Source organism: Dasypus novemcinctus, chromosome 4, assembly GCF_030445035.2.
Source record: "Dasypus novemcinctus isolate mDasNov1 chromosome 4, mDasNov1.1.hap2, whole genome shotgun sequence".
NCBI classification, from domain to species: domain Eukaryota; kingdom Metazoa; phylum Chordata; class Mammalia; order Cingulata; family Dasypodidae; genus Dasypus; species Dasypus novemcinctus.
The window spans coordinates 101248484-101267721 of NC_080676.1; the positions used below are offsets into that span (position 1 = coordinate 101248484).

General features: G+C 35.8%; 1 protein-coding gene across 1 annotated transcript; it reads right to left on the bottom strand.

Annotated features, from left to right (window-relative positions):
• Positions 1 to 1035: 1035 nt before the first annotated feature.
• PCNP (PEST proteolytic signal containing nuclear protein) lies at positions 1036 to 16917 on the bottom strand. The gene is made up of 5 exons (XM_058295921.1): positions 16795 to 16917; positions 11518 to 11732; positions 8256 to 8330; positions 4297 to 4352; positions 1036 to 2841 (listed from the first exon to the last, which is right to left on the bottom strand). The coding sequence occupies exons 1-5, from the start codon at positions 16856 to 16858 to the stop codon at positions 2715 to 2717; spliced, it is 537 nt and encodes a 178-aa protein (XP_058151904.1). The 5' UTR covers positions 16859 to 16917; the 3' UTR covers positions 1036 to 2714.
• Positions 16918 to 19238: the final 2321 nt, after the last annotated feature.

A 19238-nucleotide genomic window follows, 5' to 3' on the forward strand; every position in this document is an offset into this window, starting at 1 on the left:
AAAGGATAGGGAGAAATAACACTTTTTACTTTTAGAATTATGTTAATGTTTCATATATGGAAAAAAAATTAACAAGAGCAAGCATCCATTATGAAATACAAACAGAAAACAAATGAAATAACATAACCACACTGAAATGGGGAGAAAACCAGCTAAGTAACTTTGTAAAACAGTATTCTGATTATATGCTCTAAAGCTAAAAACAAGAACTATACACAAATACTACATTCTGGTTAGGTTCTTTATCAGAGGGGGGAATGGGTTAGTAATTATGAAGCTATTTTATGTGTATTCTAGAACTAAGCAAATGAAAAAACATTTAAGGACAGTCAAAGTCAGGTTTCTCACTCTAGAGAGGAAGAAAACTAGAATGAACTCTGTGATATGACGCTAGTACTGAAGAATCAGTATTAAAAATTAGGGAAGCAAAGAAAACAAAATGCTCAGGGAGCTGATGTAGTCCAGTGGTTGAGTGCCACCTCCCACATGAGTTCCCAGGTTCAATTCCAGGTACCTCCTAAAAACAAAACAAAAAAACAGAAAAAAAATGATCAGAGAAAGGGGGGTATTTGACTTAGGGAGGGCAGGCAAGAGTGCAGGACAGAAAGATCCCCTCAAATATTTGAAGAAAGCCATTAAGTAGATGTAGGATTAGATTTGTAAAAAAATGTCTTAAATCTATATAGAGGGAAAATGGATGGTAGACACTAGTAAAAAAATATCTTCTATAATTTAGGGATTTTCAAAGTTATGCCTTGGCAGGATTTTCTACAGGACACGACAGAGAACCCTGTCACAGTAAAGGAGGAGTAGGATTTGGATTTGACCCTTTTAGTCTTTTCCAAACTTAGATAGTATAATGCTACAGAATTATGTGCCAAGTTAAGTAACCACTAATATCTAAGAATTTCAAATCCTCCACTACTATGGCCAAAAATCTGAACAAAAATGACAATCGTAACTTTTGTCTAACTTCTTTGTAAAAACAACAAACAAACAAGCAACAATTAGGTGGAATAGAAAGTAAGAACACTATTAAGTTTGACAAATTTATTGATATTTTAGTAAAGACATTCATCTTAGTCATTTCTCTCTCCCATCTTGACCTTAGGTAAATATTTCATTTGGGTCAAGAAAAGAATGTGTAGGAGAGGGATAGTTGTTATTGTAACATAAACAATAAAATGGATGAAAATGGAAAGTCTGTCTATATTAAAGTAAGTTAAATTCACTTATCTTGATAAAATGAAATCATGTAAGAACTAATAGTTCCATATACATTTCCACTGTTTTACTTGGGGCCTATTCTGAACTTAAATGCAAGTGAACTAAGTGTTAGGAATATACAACAGCCAGGCTGCTTCTCTGGAGTTATTTATTACCTATGAAAGAAATCAGTGTGCAGTTACCACCAATTAAGTAGTCTTAAGTTGCCTCAAAATTTAACATTGTAGGAATTTTAAAGGAAATTACACTGAATGTTTATTTATGACTTTGCTTTTAAAGATGCATTTAACAGTCACATTAAAAAAAGTTCATATACAATACAAAAATACCAAAACCAAAGCCTACAACACACCGAACTAACAAAGTATATGTGGTCAGAGATTCCATGAATATATTTGAAGATGCATTTTCTTTCCCTCTATTCCACTAAAATGTGCTTTTGAGAGGCCATTGGCCAATACATACACCTTTAAAAAACCATATTCTACTAATAAGGAAGTTCAATTCAAATTAGATTTCACTAGTAACTTAAATGCTTTGACAAAGTACAGAAAGTGCATCTTCGCATTTTCCATCTTCATACAATGTTAATTTTTTTGGTGTTCATACAATTTAAAAAATAAAAAATAGCCAAATATTTAAGCAATATGTACATTTACATATTTTTTGGTGGTGGTTTGTATTTTAAAAGAAACAGCTTCCTTATTATTTACCTCAAATTCTGGTGGAAATGCTTATAGAACTAGCTAATAAAAACCAAGAGAAGCACATTCAAAATACTGATTTACTTTGGTAGCAAATGGTTGTTCTTCAAAGACTAATGAAGATAGACAAGACCTATTAAGGTAAGTGGGCTATTTCAAATACTCAACTGTTTACATAAAATTTTTAAAAATGTTTATTTTTAAAGAGCTAAGCATCTGTATCCACTGATAGCGATGCAAAACCTAGTTTATGATGATTTGAAACAAAACAAATGCCCATAAGGAAAAAAAACCTGTATTTAAATTTATCTAAATTTACTTTCAGTCCAGTAACATTCTCCTCCTAATACCATACTCCCTCTCTTATAAGGCTGTTCCTGGGAGCCAGACAGTTTTGTTAATGAGGGAGTTAAGAGAGTAACTACTTGCATTTTGAACCAGGCTAAATAGGCAATACTTTTTTGCTTCCCTCTTAATGTGCTAATTGTGCTAAAAAAATATGCAATTCTTAAAAAGGTACCATTTTTGATTTATTATCTGTAACCTTTGGAAACTAATCACATGAAACTACAAAATTAGCAAGTGTCTTGAAATCTGTATATAAAACATAAATTACCTCTAATTTCAAACTCTCATTTATTAGTGTACCACTCAATCTTAAAAAAAAAAAAAAAAAAAAAATGGGGGCGGCTCCAAAGATAGTCTTATACCATTCTTTAAAAAAGGAAACTGTTCCTTTTAACTTTACACCCATCCCCACACCCCAATTTCAAAACACATCATTTAATTGTCTTGGTCATGGACATTTCCAAGATGAGATTTTATATTTCGCTCCCATAGCTTCTGGTTATCAGAAAACCCATGCTTTCCTTTGTTGAAGGAGTTTGGTCCTGCTGATGTTGGTGTATCCCTGTGTTAAAAGAAAGACAATTATTTAAAATTTTATATAAAGTTTTTGGAGTGATGTTTTAAATTCATTCATTGTGCAGTTGTTTGGCACCTATGTCAAATACAGGCTGAGTATCACACCTCCTACACTCTTTCCACAGACCCAATCCTAGAATTTCAGATAAATCTGTAGGTTTAACAAACATTTAAAGTAATTCAAAAGTACAGCTAAGATTGGGAACCACTACAGTTTTTTTAAACTGTGGGTTATAATACATTAATAGGGTTGTGAAATCAGCCTGGCAGCTTGTCATTAGCATTTGAAAACAGGAAATAATTGAAATAGAAAAAACAAACAATAACACGAAGATGTATCACACATAGTAAAGGTGAGGGTTGTTTGATGAACTTCTATTTAATGTATTATATTTAGAAATATGTATACTGGCTGTTTGGACTGGGGTACAATTTTAGATGTATTTCTTACTTTAGGTCCCAGTATTTTCATATGGGAAGGCAGGCGGAAGCCACTGGGACTTGAATCACAGACCTGAAAGTCTAAAGACTAATAGATTTAGTAGTTTTGGGAGGAGTTCACACAGTAGGAAGAAATGGGAACAGAGTATGGAACTTTCTTTTTAGCCTCTAAATTATCCATTTAATCATACAAAGACAGGAAAGTGAACACCATGTTAACTTAAAATTAATGTTATTTCAATGACATTTCAATGAAGGAAAAGAAAAACTAAATACTTTTATTTATCTTCTGAAAGTTATTTCTTATTTGAAAAAAGTACGTTACATGTGTCTGAAAATAGTCTTAATTTTTTCTGTTATTTTTTTCTTAGAAACTTATTTTCTGGGAAGTAGATGTGGCTCAAGTAATTGGGCTCCCGTCTACTATATGGGAGGTCCAGCGTTCGATGCCCAGGGCCTGGCGTAGGCAAGCTGGCCTGTGTGGAGTGCTGGCCCACATGGAGAGCTGGCGCAGCAAGATGATGCAACAAAAAGAGACACAGAGGAGAGACAATAAAAGACATAGCAGATAAGGGAGCTGAGGTGGCACAAGAGAATGATTGCCTCTCTCCCACTCCGGAAGGCCCCAGGATCAGTTTCCAGAGCCACCTAAAGAGAATACAAGCAGACACAGAAAAACACACAGCACATGGACACAGAAAGCAGAGAACAGGGGTGGGGGGAATAAATAAATAAACAAATCTTAAAAAAACAAAACAAAACAAAACAAAACAAAAAAAACCCCAACAACTTACCTTCTCTTAGCAGGAGAGAAAATAAGATCACTAATTGCTCAGAAAACATTACATTAATTTTCTTCCTAAAGACTGGTCCATGACTCACTCATTTTTGAAATCCTACTTAATTAAGCAAATAGAAAGTGCTGAACACTAAAAGATTCTTACTCTTAATTCCCCCCTATCATTTTCTACAATACTGTATTTATGAAAAAATGGAATACCTTCCAATATTCTTCATCCTCATCTTTGCTTCGGGGGGCATTTCCTCTGGCTCACTCTGAAGAAAAAAAAAAATTAAACCAAGATGAATGCATACTGATTTATTACATTCACCTGATTACTAACAACATTAAATTTTATAGCTGGGTCTTTAAGCATTTATAATACTGTAAAATTTTGGAAAAGAGAAAAATCAGTCAATTATTTAGCTTAACCACATCTGTAGAAATGCCTATCTCCGAGAATGCTGATTTTGAATAAAGAAAAAAATTTAGGTAAACTCCTATTCTCAAACTAAAACTGTTTACTTGTTTACAATGTACTATGCATTGTGCAAATTGCTTTAATATGCACAAGGATCCTGACAATAATCTCATGAGGTGGATATGAGTATTACCATTTCCATTTTGCAGATGAAGTTTATAAGGTTAATCTACCCAAGGTCATAAAGGTAATGAATGGCAAAACAGTCTGATGCTAAAGCAAAGGCCTATAACCATTTTACTGCTCATTCACAAACATATCTCCTTTATTATAAAGACATCTCATTCTTCACTATTTTTCCATACTTTTACAGTTGTTGGAAATATATGTAACAAGTCAATGTTCTTTCAATATATATGTTATGTATAAATGTTGCTGCAGTGCTAAAGATAAAAAAAGGGTTCTCAAAATACAGCTTAAAGGGCCTCCACTGGTCAAAATTTGAAACAATATGAGCATTATAGGCAATACACTATTATAAGCTATTTAATGAAGAATGCCCGAGTCTACATTGATATGAATAAATAAAATACTTCCTTACAGCAAAAGTCAATAAATAAATGTAGAAGAGATGATGGAATTAGAAAATCACCATTTGAAAAGCATCATCATAATAACTGAATTAGGAAGGAATTATGAATGGACACTAACACTAGTGAGTAAATGAGCAATAATGGGATATTCACATATTCTCAAAGCATATCACAAGATATATTTAATTACAAAAGATAAAATAGTCACTTGACAGAAGAGAAACCAGGCGAACATCACCTTAACCAAATGATCAAAGTTAACACTGGCAGTAATAGGAAAACTGATCATGTATGCGCCCTGATATGATGCACTGAGAGCCTAGCACCTCTTCTGTGGTATTCCTGCCAGAAGTAAGTAGTGTGAATCTAATCATGAGGAAGTATCAGACAAAATCCAAATTGAGGGACATTCTATAAAATAACTGGGCTGTATTCCTCAAAAATGTTAATGCCATGAAATACAGAGACTGAGAATTTGTTTTGATTAAAGGAGACTGAAGAGATGTAACTGAAAAAAAAAAGTAAATATATTTTTAAAATTAATAATTAACTAAAATCGTGTCCTCTTTGTCCAATACATCTCAGGTTCAGAGACATATCCAGGGTTATTTAACTATGCTCTACATAACAAAGAACCAGATAAAGATTTTTAGATGGATGTGTTCTTTTATTTAAGAGAGTTTAATCTCTTACTCCCATTACAAAATTATAACAGTATTTTCTAAAACTAAAATTTCTTAAAAAATAGGAATAAATATGTCACACAATTTACAGGGATATATGAAGGGTTAAATAAATTTATGTGAAGATATCAAAATTGTTAGGCATTCAAAGTAAGCTATTAGTATTACACAGGTGCTTACAATTTCCAGCCTCTGCACTTTTGCACATGCTGCTTTTCTTTTATATTGTTCTTCTATTATACAATCTGTATATATCCGAATGGTTTAACAACTTATCTCTTAAGAATGTTAGAGATGCCAGAAAACTTCAAATAAGTTAGTGCTTTTCAAAAAACAATTTTTTTTGGCAACAAAATATATTGTAACAAAATCTTACTTGGATTCCCAAATATCAAACAGACGAAAGTGTAGATATAAGTGAAACAGAAGCAGAGAACCAGAGTCCTCTTACGCATCACACTTTCACATGACAGTAGCTCCTGAGACACTTCCACAGAACCCCAAAACCATGAGAAATAGTTTTAAATGTTTTTATTTAAATTGAGTCTTCATTTTATACTTGAGAAACTAAGGTTCCAAAGAGGTAAAGAGATTTTTTCAAAAGTTTTTTGCTGGTAATTAGTCAAGGCAAGACAAGAATCCAGGTCTCTGCCCAGTCCAGTGGTCTTTCATGCTGCTGCATCTAGTTACCAGGCCTCTCTCCTTTCTCTGAATTTCATTTCTTCAGGTAGTTTTTGATTTCATATCCTGTACTACTTTTTATGTCTCTGCCCTCCTAGGCTGAGTTCCTAGAGTAACAGGTCTGATTTACCTTTGCAGCCTCACAGTGCTTATTTAGCATACAGAAAACACTCAAATATGGAGAATGAGTAAAAGTCCAAAGGAGAATAGGGATAACCACAGTAATTCTTTACTTATTGATCTAGGCTCCAATCATCCCATATTTATCCTTGTCCAATAGTCTCCTACAAATATCACCGTCTGACTAAATTAAAAACAAAACAAAACAAAAAACCCCAAAAGTCTCCAGCCTGTTCATATGTTAACTACTCAGTATATACTACCCATGACGTGAAAACTGATGTCTAGGCTTACAAAAGCAACTCCTGGTTCACCAAAAACCTTGCTAATGCTTTAATACCCAACTTGTATTACTTCTCAAATATTCTTTTCAAATCCTTTTGGCCCCAGTGTTTGTGCTCCTCTGAATGAATAATTCTTATCCATTCTGCTTTGGGGAGCAATTATTCATGTACCCTGTAACACTTAATTGTTATACAGTGGAGTCATATCTTAAGTTGGGGTTAGGTTCTAATGTCCAAAGTTTAAGGGATAATCAAAATTATCACCGAAAATTTCTTAAGTCATTCATAAGTCTGGTAAGATAGGGACACTGTGAAGAGCATGAGGGAACAGGGACTGGCTGAGTAGAATTTCTGGCAGAATCATCTGTACTATTTAAATTGTTATTCCTCCTCGGAATGTGGGAAGCAAGCACTATAGTTGCCTTCCCTAAGTTGAATGCATGTATAATATATCATCACTGATGACTCCAACTATACAGACTCCAGCACCTACAATCTGATTTATTGGACTTACCACACTCAGCTAAGATGGAGTTGAAGAAGGACAATCACCACACCATGGAGCCTAGAGTGATTACAACTGAAAATGGGAGGATGGCAGCCAGCATCCATGTGGAATCTGAGCCTCCTCTTGACATAGAGGTGCAATGGACACAACCAATCCAATGTCCACATAGAAGAGGTGGCATTGGATTGGGAAAAGTGGACATGGTGGACGATGGGTATGGGGAAGGGCAGGAAGAGATGAGAGGTGGGGGTGTATTTGGGACGTGGAGCTGCCCTGGATGGCGCCTCGGGGGTGATCACCGGACATCGTGGATCCTCACAGGGCCCACTGGATGGAATGGAGGAGAGTATGGGCCATGATGTGGACCATTGTCTATGAGGTGCAGTGGTGCCCAAAGATGTACTTACCAAATCCAATGGATGTGTCATGATGATGGGAACGAGTGTTGTTGGGGGGGGAGAGGGGGGTGGGGGGGTGGGGTTGAATGGGACCTCACATATATATTTTTAATGTAATATTATTACAAAGTCAATAAAAAAATAAATTAAAAAAAAAAATTACTGAAGGCAGCAATTTGGAATTCTTTTTTTTAATCCTCCATACCTCATAACATAGCATATAAGCAATGCTTATATCGATAATAACAAATGCTTATTATATTATTGATTTGGTCCTCAAGTTTCTTGCCCCAAACATCAATGGTATTGTTAAATAATCTTAAAACCAAATAAATTACAAAACCAAAAACATCCAGTTTTTGTAGGTGTTATAAAAAAAATCACTGTTCAGAAGTTGCAAAGAAATTCACTATTAATACAACCTAAAACTCACCACAACACCGTCCCTTAAAGAGGTAAAGTAAAATAAAGAAACCTAGTATCAACTTACATCTTCATCTTCATTAAAAGCTGCTGCTACTGAAAGGGTTTTTGGAGCAAGAGTTGGAACAGTTTCTTTAGGCTTCTGAAGAAAAAACATTTAAGAGAATATCACATAAGTAACGTTTGTACAGGCTTGCTTAATGATATGAATAATTTACCTTGAAAGACTCTATGTTTTCACAGAAACTTACATAGTAAGGAATTCAGTACTCTGGACAAATCTATTTTCTTTTTGAGAATGTGGGTAGTTTAATGCACTAGTTATATGTTCATTTTAGTCTCTCCTGTAAAAGATTTTCTAGTTAGGAACTATAATTTAATATCAGCTAGCTAACAAGTACTGGGTACAGGCAAGAAAAAGTAACGAGTAATATTTTCCTATAGTAACATTAAAATTAAGTACCACAGGGAGCAGGTATGGCTCAAGCAGTTGAGCGCCTGCTTCCCACATGGGAGATACCGGGTTTGGTTCCGGGTGCCTCCTAAAAAACAATGAAACAAACAACAAGCAAACAAACAAAAAAAACAAAGTTGGGGAGCTGATGTGGCTCAGTGGTTGAGTGCCAGCTTTTCATATATGAGGTCCGGGTTCAATCTCTGACCCCATTATCTAATAAATAAATAAATTTAAGTACCATGTGCCTTGAGGACATAAAAGACACTAAAACTCATCTTTCTCTCTACTAGTTTTCTGCCCTTTAGTCTGTAAACATGCTTCATCGACACCAATTTCTACTCTCAAGTTTTTAAAAAGGCAAATTGTTCTCACTACCTCCATCCTCTCACCACCCATTCAGTCATCAATCCATTGCTATCCGGCTTTCTCCCTCACCACTCCCTAAAATTACTCCCTATTGAATGACCAATGACTAGTCAGTTGCATTTGACTCTAACCACTGGCTCCTTTTTGAAAACAACATCACCCTTATTTCTGTGATACTGCTTTTAGTGGCTATGCTAATAATTATCTGACTTTCTTCTCTCTTTCCCCTCCCTTCCACTCCTTAAATGATACTTATATCCAAGGTTTTGTCCTTAGTGACCTGTTTTCTGTGTACTTTCCCTGGTCAATTTCATTGACTCCCATAGTTTTAACTACCAAATCCTTATGTCCACCCCAAAACAGGCTGTCATCTTCCTACTGGACAACTCTATTCAGAGCTCCCGCAAGTGCAAGAGTTTTTAAAATGCAAATCTGTTTAAGTCTAGAGACTCCTTAAAATGTTTCCATGCCTCCACTAGAACCTAAAGAATAAAACCAAAACTGTATTTTGGCATATAGGCCCTTTATGATTTGTTTCTACAGCTTCATTTTGTAGGCTTTCTGTCCCTAGCAAATACTTTACAACTACTAACAATTTTCTGATATACCATTTGGCTTCAAGACTAAACTACCTTTGCATGAAATTCCTTCTTGCCCTTTGCCTCATGCCTGCAATTAAAGAATGTTCAAATATCATCCATGTGTGAAATCTACTCTAACTTGATGAGACAAAATAATCATCCCTTCTGTTTCTCACACACGCACACATTTTTAATGTAAACAATGCTTTTGTAGAATAAAAAATATTAATTTAGAGATTATGTATGGTGACTTTAGAAATACCCCTTACTCTTTTCAAGATGATGTCATGTATTTGATGGCACAGATACAAACATAAGAAACAAATAGGTACTTGGTGATTGGTCAACTATCATATTAAATATTATCAAAAGCATCAGTTTCAAATACACACATACACAAATATATTTTTTAGGAGGTACCGGGGATTCAACCCAGGACCTGATATATGGGAAGCAGGCACTGAACCACTAAGCTATATCCACTCCTCAGTGACAGCTGTTTTTGTTTGTTTTCAGGAGGTACCAGGGATTGAACCCTGGAACTCAGACGCTCAACCACTTGAGTTATACCCCTCCCTCAAATATATTTTTTTTAAGATTTATTTATCTCTCCCCCTCTTGTAGTTTGTGCTTGCTGTCTGCTCGTGTCTGTTTGTTGTTGCTCTTCTTTTTCCTCACATATTTTTTATATCCTATACCTCATTACTCCAAGAAGACTGTGTTATAGCAGTAGTTTATTATTTTATGTAAACAGGTTTTTGTGTTATGAAGATTAAAAAGTTTTAATAAATATGCTTTCTAAAACATAACCCTCCCTCCTAGAATGATCAATAGTTACTAAATCATGGCAATGATTTAGAACTAGAGATTTGAATATCTGATTTAGGAAGTGTGTTCAATTTCAATAAAATCTATTATCAAGGGGACCACCAGTATTAGAAGTGCACAAGGGGATAGATGTTTAATATACTATCAAGAAAGGTAAATATTTATGTAGTCAGGTATATGAGTTAAAACAAATTAAACAAAAGAATCAGCTCAAAGAGGGAGAATAGTAATGAAGGTATAAACGGAATGCCTTTTGTTCAAACTAAATTTTCTTTAAAAAGAAGGGGAAAAGTAAAAAGAGAACACAGGGGATTCTGAGGAACAGTAATTCTTTTAAAACTAGAAGCATAGCTCAAACACAATAACTTTAGTAAGAAACTGATCCAGACCATATTGCAAGATCTTGAATGGTCCTCTAATGCAGAATTAAAGCTGTATACATTTGGCAACAGAGCATTGATTTTCACAAAAAGATGTGAATAAAAAATTCAAAAAGCAGTTTTAGCATTTTTCTCCTTACACAAGAATGTAACCATTTCTAAAGCCAACAGCAATGAACACTATTCAAATAACTTTTTTTTTTCTTAAAGTAAAGAGTTGTATTTGGCTAATATATGGAATTGTCATTTTTGGAGGTCAGAACTAGTCAAATCTTTACAACTTCAAATGGGTCAACCTAATATTTCAAATACTTCTAGAAATTCCACAGTTAATATTTTAAGTATTAATTCAAAGTTTGAAAAGTTGATCTGCAAAGACTACTGTCATAGAATAAATATACAGCACCCAACATCCATTTGCAGCTCCCAAGAAAGGTAATCAGGAAGTTCTTATCAAATAATACTTTACTTAGAAAAATTCTGTTGTTATTTTATATACCATATATTCCCTAAAAGTCATTCCTTTTAATATTCCAGAACTTTCCTGAACATGGTGCTAAATAACTTTTTAAATACTTACATGTAAATTCATGTATCAAGGCTTACTTCTCAAGCAATGTACGTTTTTATATTTAATTAAGCATGATCTAGTAAGCAGGTTTCCAAAGCAAAATTTTAAGAAACATTGCATATATTATATTTAAAATAACAACTCACACTTGATCCAAGTTTGATGGATATGGCTGATGCTTTCTTTGTTGTCTGACTACCTATGGCAAATCCAAACTTGGAGATCTTTGTAGGTTTTGTTGGGAGGTCACCAGCTTCTTCTTCAGCTGATCGCTTCTCAGCGCTGCGACTGGAACTTTCCCCTCCATTACTGGAAGAAACAGTCTTAGTTTTCACAGGTTTTTCTGCTTCTTCTTCAGGTCCTGGTGAAGTCGAAACAACTTACCAAGATGAGCTATTTTTACTGAGCAGATTGATGGGAGCAGCAACCTCAAAAGCATCGTTATAAGGAAGATACCTCTGTAGTTGTCACCTACTGACCCAACAGTCTCTTCCACTGTTTGTTAGAGTATACAGCAGGAACTGAGATTGTGTGGCAGTAGAAGAGGCTCCCATGAATTAACTAGCATAAAATACAGAGCAATTTAAAATTATAAACAAAGAGTTCACAAAAAGCAATGACCCTTCAACTAACTACTAGAAGTTACACAACAAACTGGTTATTTATGAAATTTTGATTTTTAGAAATTAGGGTCTATAAATTCGTCTATACAAACTAGTTGTGGGCAATTATCATAATATGATACATTTGGCTAATAAATTATAATATTTTTCTATAATATACCACTAATTATACAAAGTACCTAGTTATACCCAAACTATAATGTAAATATAGCCTGGAGTAATTTTCTTGAATGATATGCTTCTCATGTTCAGTTGACAGAATCTTAGAAGTTGAAAAGGAACTTTAGAGGACTTCAAGGACATCCCCTGATGAGTAATTTAACTCTACCTGCAAAGCTTAGGTAACACCTGTCTAAAGTTACCCTTAAGAGCTATTAACAATCATATTTATACACTAATCTTTCTGATGAATGAAAAACTAATTATAATTTTGAATAGTTGAAGTTATACCATATATAGGTTTGAATGCAAGAGCCTTTCAGTAATTTTAAGTATGTTTGCATTAAGCCAATGATGAAATTCGCTTGCAATCTGAGTATCTTAGATCTGTTATTATAGAAAAAGGCTATTTAAGAACGTAAGACAGGGTAAGACAAGAGAAAACTGGCTGATAATTAAAATTTTACTGTTTCCTCAGTTTACCAATTCTGCATCATAAAGAATGTATGGCTACTCTGGATACATAGTTTATTTACAAAGAAATAGAAGACAATATAAGAGATGGTCATCACAATAACTGAGAAAACAGGAGAAAAGGTGGAATGGGGAAAAAGAAAACAAATAGTTTGTAAAAGAAAAGTTTAAATGACTATGGATTTAGATCTATATAGATTTGGAATGATGGGGGTCTCTGAATTAATAATAAACTATTTGAACTGAATATTAGATTGTTTTCAGAGGAAAAATAAATGGAGTTTTTTATTCCCATGGGATAAGGGGAAAAAGTTGTAATGACAATGCAAGGGAGGAATTAAGTAGAATTAGGTTTTGAGATTTCGCCAGGAGGCAAAGAGAGCACTGGAATGGCTGCTTGAGGTGCCATTCGCTTATTTAGATATAAAATTACAAACAAAAGCCCCTAAAAAGTAGAAGACTGGTCTGCTACTCAATAATTGAAATACAGAACTCAATTAGAATTTCTTAGGGGAATAAAAAGATAATATTACACAAAAATCAGTGTTTTCAAAGACCTAAGCTTATAACTAAAAGTATCTATGCCAAATTGTATTCTGCATTCTATTTAAAATTTTAATCAAGTATATTTTAGAGTAAAAGCCAAACATTGATAACTACATTTCTGCGTCTGGCACAAAGGTAAAACAGAAAATTCATTTTCTCTACATACCAGAACATACAGATGCATATTAGAAAAACCATTGGCTTTACAATATAGAAACAATCTATACATTAAATTCACAAGTTTTGTATAAACACAAACTGTGAAAAAACATCAAAGCTGATAACAAAAAAGTTACTTTGTAGTATAAATCTGCTCTTTGAACTGTGACCCAAGGGCTATAATTAATTAAGATTTCTGGTTCTTTTTAAACCTACATTTTATTAATTATTGATCTCCCTTTTCCCAGAAAATAATGCTAAAAGAGAACTAGCAAAACTAAAGCACAAATGTTAGACAGTAAATACTATAACTATTTGGCCTTGCCCACACTGAAGAAGTTACTTTGTTTTTTAAAAGCAGTTGTAAAATACTATCAATTATTTTTTTATCAGATCTACTTTTCAGGGAGGTGGTGTTGGAGGGGTGAAGAGAATGAAGGTTGGATGCACTATTAGTCCTCATTAGTCTTAAAAGGCTGAATATGTCCCCTGGATTAAGCTGTTATTTCCTCTTTATCTAATTCTCTTCAAGTAATTATGTAGCAAAATACACAAAGCATTTAAGAAATAAAGCAAACAGAATAAGCAATGAACTAAGGTGAGAAAATAAATCTATTATCAATGTGATGGTGATCACGATTTCTACAATTATATAAACAGTTTATTAGAAGAGAATATTATTTCAACCTAACGTGAGTTTCAAGTATTTTCCTTTAAACAATGCATGTACTTCTTTAGTGTTTTGAAGTTTTAATCAAGGACTATTTTCAGTTTCTTTAATGCCATGTTCTGTGTTTTGGACTGTAGAAACAAAATTCTGGATAACCACAGATTACTATTGTGAAAATTTTAGTAGTATGATTTGTATTTTAAAGAATGAATAAATATAAGGTCAGTTTTTTAATAAAGAGAACAAAATCACAAACAACAGATAATTATATCAATTACTAGATTCTATATCAAGGAATATTTTAAGAGGGTTTTTATCTTGTTTCCACTCATGAACACACAAAATGTGTAGGTTTTAATTAATGTGAAATCAGATTATACGTAGTACTAGCATTTTTTTCTTTTCATTGAGTATTTGGGGAGGAGGGATGGGCCTTAGAGCACAAGGTACTTTACTCTGAAATAATTACCCAAGAAAATTCAAGTTCATAAGGGCATCATTTGTGACCCATTTTCATTCTGGTAGATTCTACATGTGTCAAAGGGGAAAAAAGCCCCTCTCTAAAAGGACTGGTATGAGGGTTAAATGAGAACAAGTCAAGATTCCACTAGAGTCTGGCACAATAAATGTTAAATTCATTCAAGTAGTTCCTAACGTAACCTAAAAAACCTAGTAACTCTTCTCTAAAATTTCTACTTATTTCAGAGAGCTACAAAAATCTACTAAAGGGAGGGAAAAAAATCTATCCCAAGCCTTACCCTTTGCATTATCTTTCCTCTTTAAGAAAGTTCAAGCAGCTTCTCTCATTGACATAAATTCATGTCAACTATGGAAATAATGTACTCAAAAATACTTAAACAGCCTATTCACTGGACTGTTCAATAAGAATTAAAAATTCAGAATATTTTCAAAGCCCCTAAGACAAACCTGATAGTGTTTTCAAAACAGTGATTGCCAAAAGTTAACAATTCTGCAATATCCATGTTATGAAATCTCCAACTTTGATTCCTTTTATAATTTCATTAAAAACACAATCAAACATGGATTATTTGCAAGAGCACAAAATTCTTGTGAAGGAAAGCACACCCAAGCCAAATTATAAATTATGTAGCAGTTGAGGGATATTATTTATTCTGTTACCAACGAGATAATTTTTCTGAAACTGTTTAGCAAAGATAATTTTATACCCCCTTCCCAAAATGCTAAAATGGAAACATCAATAAACAGATTAAAGACTCATACTATATCTGGATTTTAAATCTAAAACAAAAGAAAAAAAAAAAACTATACTGTACTATAGAACTAAATTAATACCTCTAGACTGAGTGGTGGATAAATTACACAGTGGAATTATGCTGACACTTAACGTACATTTTGGCAGTACATTAAACACATTAGCGATGCTATATAGGTCAAGAAGTGAAAAAGACTGCCTAAAAGTCAAAGCTATGTAAGATGTTTTAAAGCTGCAGATTTGTTTAGCCTCAAACTACTTAACAATTGTCTATGTAAATTTACTCGAAAATTTCCAATACAATAATCTTGGGGGTAAAAATTCCTAATAAGATGGTAGTGGGCATTTAAACTGTTGTTTATATACTATTTTTAAGGGGAAAAAAAAGTGTAGCTTTGGCTAGACTGGAAGAAAGCATTGCCCATGTTTTTAAAAAGGAAATTCTGGGTCCTTTAACTGAATACTTCACTTATTTTCCTTCAACAGAATTTTATCGCCAGAGGGATATTCATTAATTATCATATTAGTAGGTCCTAACAGTTCCCTTCAAGTACTATTAATCTTCTGCATCTTCCAATATTAAATGCTTATCAAGAATATGACTTGGGAACTCGGCACAGCGAATAATACGCAAAACGTTCTAAACAAGACACTATGATCAGCTCGCACGTGTAAAATTACTTGCCTCGTTACGGGAACGAGAGAAGCGGGACTGGAGAGATTAAAAGATGTTTTTTTCCCCCGTAATCTACAAGACCAAATTTATAGGGTGGTGGGTGGTAGAATGGAGGTAGCTGTAATCCGCGTTTCCTCCCCACGGTAACAAAAAAACAGGAAGAGTCTTAGCCTATTTAGCCACCGAAATATCTAGCATGTGTTAGCTAGAAACAGCTAAAGAAACGGAAGGCAGCTATTTCAACGGCAATCAAATTCTAACTCTAGACCCCACAGTTTAAACCAGGGGGCAAGCAGATGAATTCCTTCCTCTCCATCGCCTCGGCCCAGGCCATTAAAGGGTCAGCGTTCAGCTTGAAAATAGAGGACAGGTCGCGGCCGTCCATCCCCTCAGCGAATGGAAAACAACGAGCGTAATTAACACCTAGGTATTAGTTTCCAGAGGCCGGCACCACTGGAAACTCGGCCTGCGGCCAATTTCTGCAGCCAATGCTCTGTGACTTGCGCTGGTTGTGGTGGTTGTGTGTGTTCTGTGTGATGTGCATCTCCGGTGTGGCGGAAGCGGCTCCTGCTCCGCCGTCCCGGGTCCCACCCCGAGGTCGGGCTCCCTTTCTGGGGCCCACCTCACCTATTTTCGGAAGCGGGGCCTCCGCTGTAGGCAGGAGGGGACGAACACTGACCGGCTTTCCCCCGACAAGGGGGCGATGTGGCCCGGATCCCAGAAGGCCGCACCGGGCGTGCCCGTGGCTTGTCGGGGCCCCGCAGCCGGTCAGAAGAGGGCCAGGCCCGCCCATTCTAGACCTACCCCACTCTTCCCACCCTGGGGAGCTCAAAGAACGACCCGGACCATCCCTGAAGCCCGCGGCGCTGGGGTTGTGTTCACCTCCGACGGTTCCAGCTCGTTGCGGCTTCTCCGGGTTCTCCTCTCCCGCCTTCCGGTCCGCCATTTTCCCCGCCGCGGCCTCCCCTACTGCCACGCCAAGGACGTCATGGCCCCGCCCAGCAATCACCGAGGCTTGGATCCAGCCGTCGCGGCAGAAGCCTAGAGCGACCCTCAATAGTGAAAAGAGGTCCTTTTGGAAACGGAAGCGGATGTGGCGTCACTTACGAACAGCTTCTGGTGGAAGGGAGGGAGGATTGGGGTGGTTTGTTCGGCGGACTGGCCAAAGACTCTAATAACTAGAGGGCGGTAAGGTTTTCATAGTCCAGTGACGGGTCTAGGGAAGTGAGAGGAGAGAAAAGCATCGTTTTGGAAACGTTGGGGACTCTGGGGAAGGCTTCTGGAGACCAGGGTGTAGTTTCCTGTAGCTTCTGTTCTCTTTGGCTTTTCCCCTTTAGTCGGGGGGAAAAAAGTACTGCCCTGCTCTTCATGGAAGCATAAAGGAAAGTCAACGTTTTCGAGCGCCTACTAGTGTCGGACACTTCATACTCTACCTGGTTTAATCCCTGTAGTAGTCCAATGCGGAATGTAGTATCTTAATTGAGAGTTGAGACTAAAGAGAGTGGTGATTTGTCCAAGTCACGGAAGCAAGTGGTAGTACCACTTTCTGATTTTTGGTATACCGCAATTACTCTATCAAGTTAAGGAATCGAGACTGAGACTGCGTAATTTTTGCCTTACTTAGAAGTGGATCCCCAGGGTATGAAGAATAAAGTTCTATGCATTATATCGGGCCCAAGTCTTATCTGTTCCACTTTATATTTATCCTGTCATCTAGCCAAAATGGGTCCGTTTCTTGCCTAGTTTTCGGGTACTTACCATGTACAGTGAGTGTTACAAAACAGTTTTAGGAGTCAGTTCTTGGTTTTGCATCCCTGATCTGTATTTTACTGGCTGAGTAGCCTTGGGAGAGCTACTTTACCTTTTTTTCTGTCAATAGGAATAATAATACCTTCTCAAAGGGTGACCATGGGCTCAAATTAGATAATATTTATATATCATTCTTTGGTCACCTTATGCTTCCTGCGTATGTGTTTTAAGTTGTCTCCCTAAATGTCTTAAAATTTGACAACAGAAACCATTTAAAAAATATTTTCTTCACAGCACTTTGTATTACCTGTTTTATATATGAAAGATGCTCAGTGTTGGTGAATGGATGACTCCCTGACTACCTGTGGAGAATAGAGAACGAACCAAAGTGTGTTTCCCATGATAGAAAGCATGGCAATTTGGTGAATTGAGTTGAAGTCTCTGGTTCTCCATTTGGTATGTGCAAAAGTGCCCAGCAAAATGTCTACTATAAAGCAGGTGCTTAATTCATGTTTGTTTCACTCTACCTAGATATGATCTTTACAAGTTATTTAATCATTGAGACCTCAGTTTTATTATTTTTAAAATGGACATAAACATGATTTGTGAAGTTATGTATTTAGTTCTAGATAACTATTTTTAAATGAAGAAAATGAAGCTCAGAGAGGTCACATTCAGCTATCCAGTTTCCATAAATCATACTACCTCCAAAGAAAGGTCAGATTGTATCTCTCTTGCTAACAACCTCAACACCTATATTGTACCAATATCAATAAATATTCATTCAAGAAATGAATACAGCCTTTGGTAACCTACTTCAAATGGGTTAGGGGATGGAAAGGCAATGTAGCACAGGGCAAAGAGCAACAGCTTTGCATCAGACATCTGGTTTAAATTATGACTGCTGTTTGCCAATTCTGCATTTGGGTTGAGAAACATTACCTTTCTGATTGAACTATAAAAAGTGGAATACTTACAGGTTTACTAAGAAGATAACATGAAACAGTATATGTAAAATGTGTAATACAGTGCCTGGCTCATAGTGGGGCTTGCTTAATGGTAGCTACTATTGTTTGTAACCTCTAAAGAGCAATTTATATTATGGTTATAAAAAGCTGGAAATGGAAGGTAGTGCCAGCTTGCTGTCTTGCTCATTTTCTTCAGGAGGCACTGGGAACTTGAACCTGGGACCTACCATGTGATAGGCAGGAGTTCAATCACTTGAGCCACATCTGCTTCCCATGGCTTACAGTTTTGACACTGGAAGTCCAGAATCAAGGGATCATCAAAGGAATGTTTTCCCCCAAACAACTTTGGCATTCTGGGAATGGCTGCCAGCGTTCCTTGGTCATTTGCTTTTCTATTCCATGGTACTGTACATGGCAACTTTCCCAACCAGGTTCTACTGACTTCGAGCTTCTAGCTGCTCCCTGTCTTTCTCCTCTGAGGCCTTCTCTATATGTCCTCCAATTAGAGGATTAAGATCCATTCTGATTCATCTGGGCCATACCTTAAGTGAAGTAACCTCTCCAAAATGTCCTGTTTAGAAGAGTTTACATGCATATAAATGGACTAAG

Coding starts and splice junctions, on each gene's coding strand:
- PCNP (XM_058295921.1), bottom strand. CDS start 16,858: ATGGCGGACCGGAAGGCGGGAGAGGAGAACCCGGAGAAGCCGCAACGA. Junction 4,353..8,255: donor CTTTTAATGAAGATGAAGAT/GTAAGTTGATAC, acceptor TTTTTTCTTCAG/AGTGAGCCAGAGGAAATGCC. Junction 2,842..4,296: donor AGGATGAAGAATATTGGAAG/GTATTCCATTTT, acceptor CTTTTAACACAG/GGATACACCAACATCAGCAG.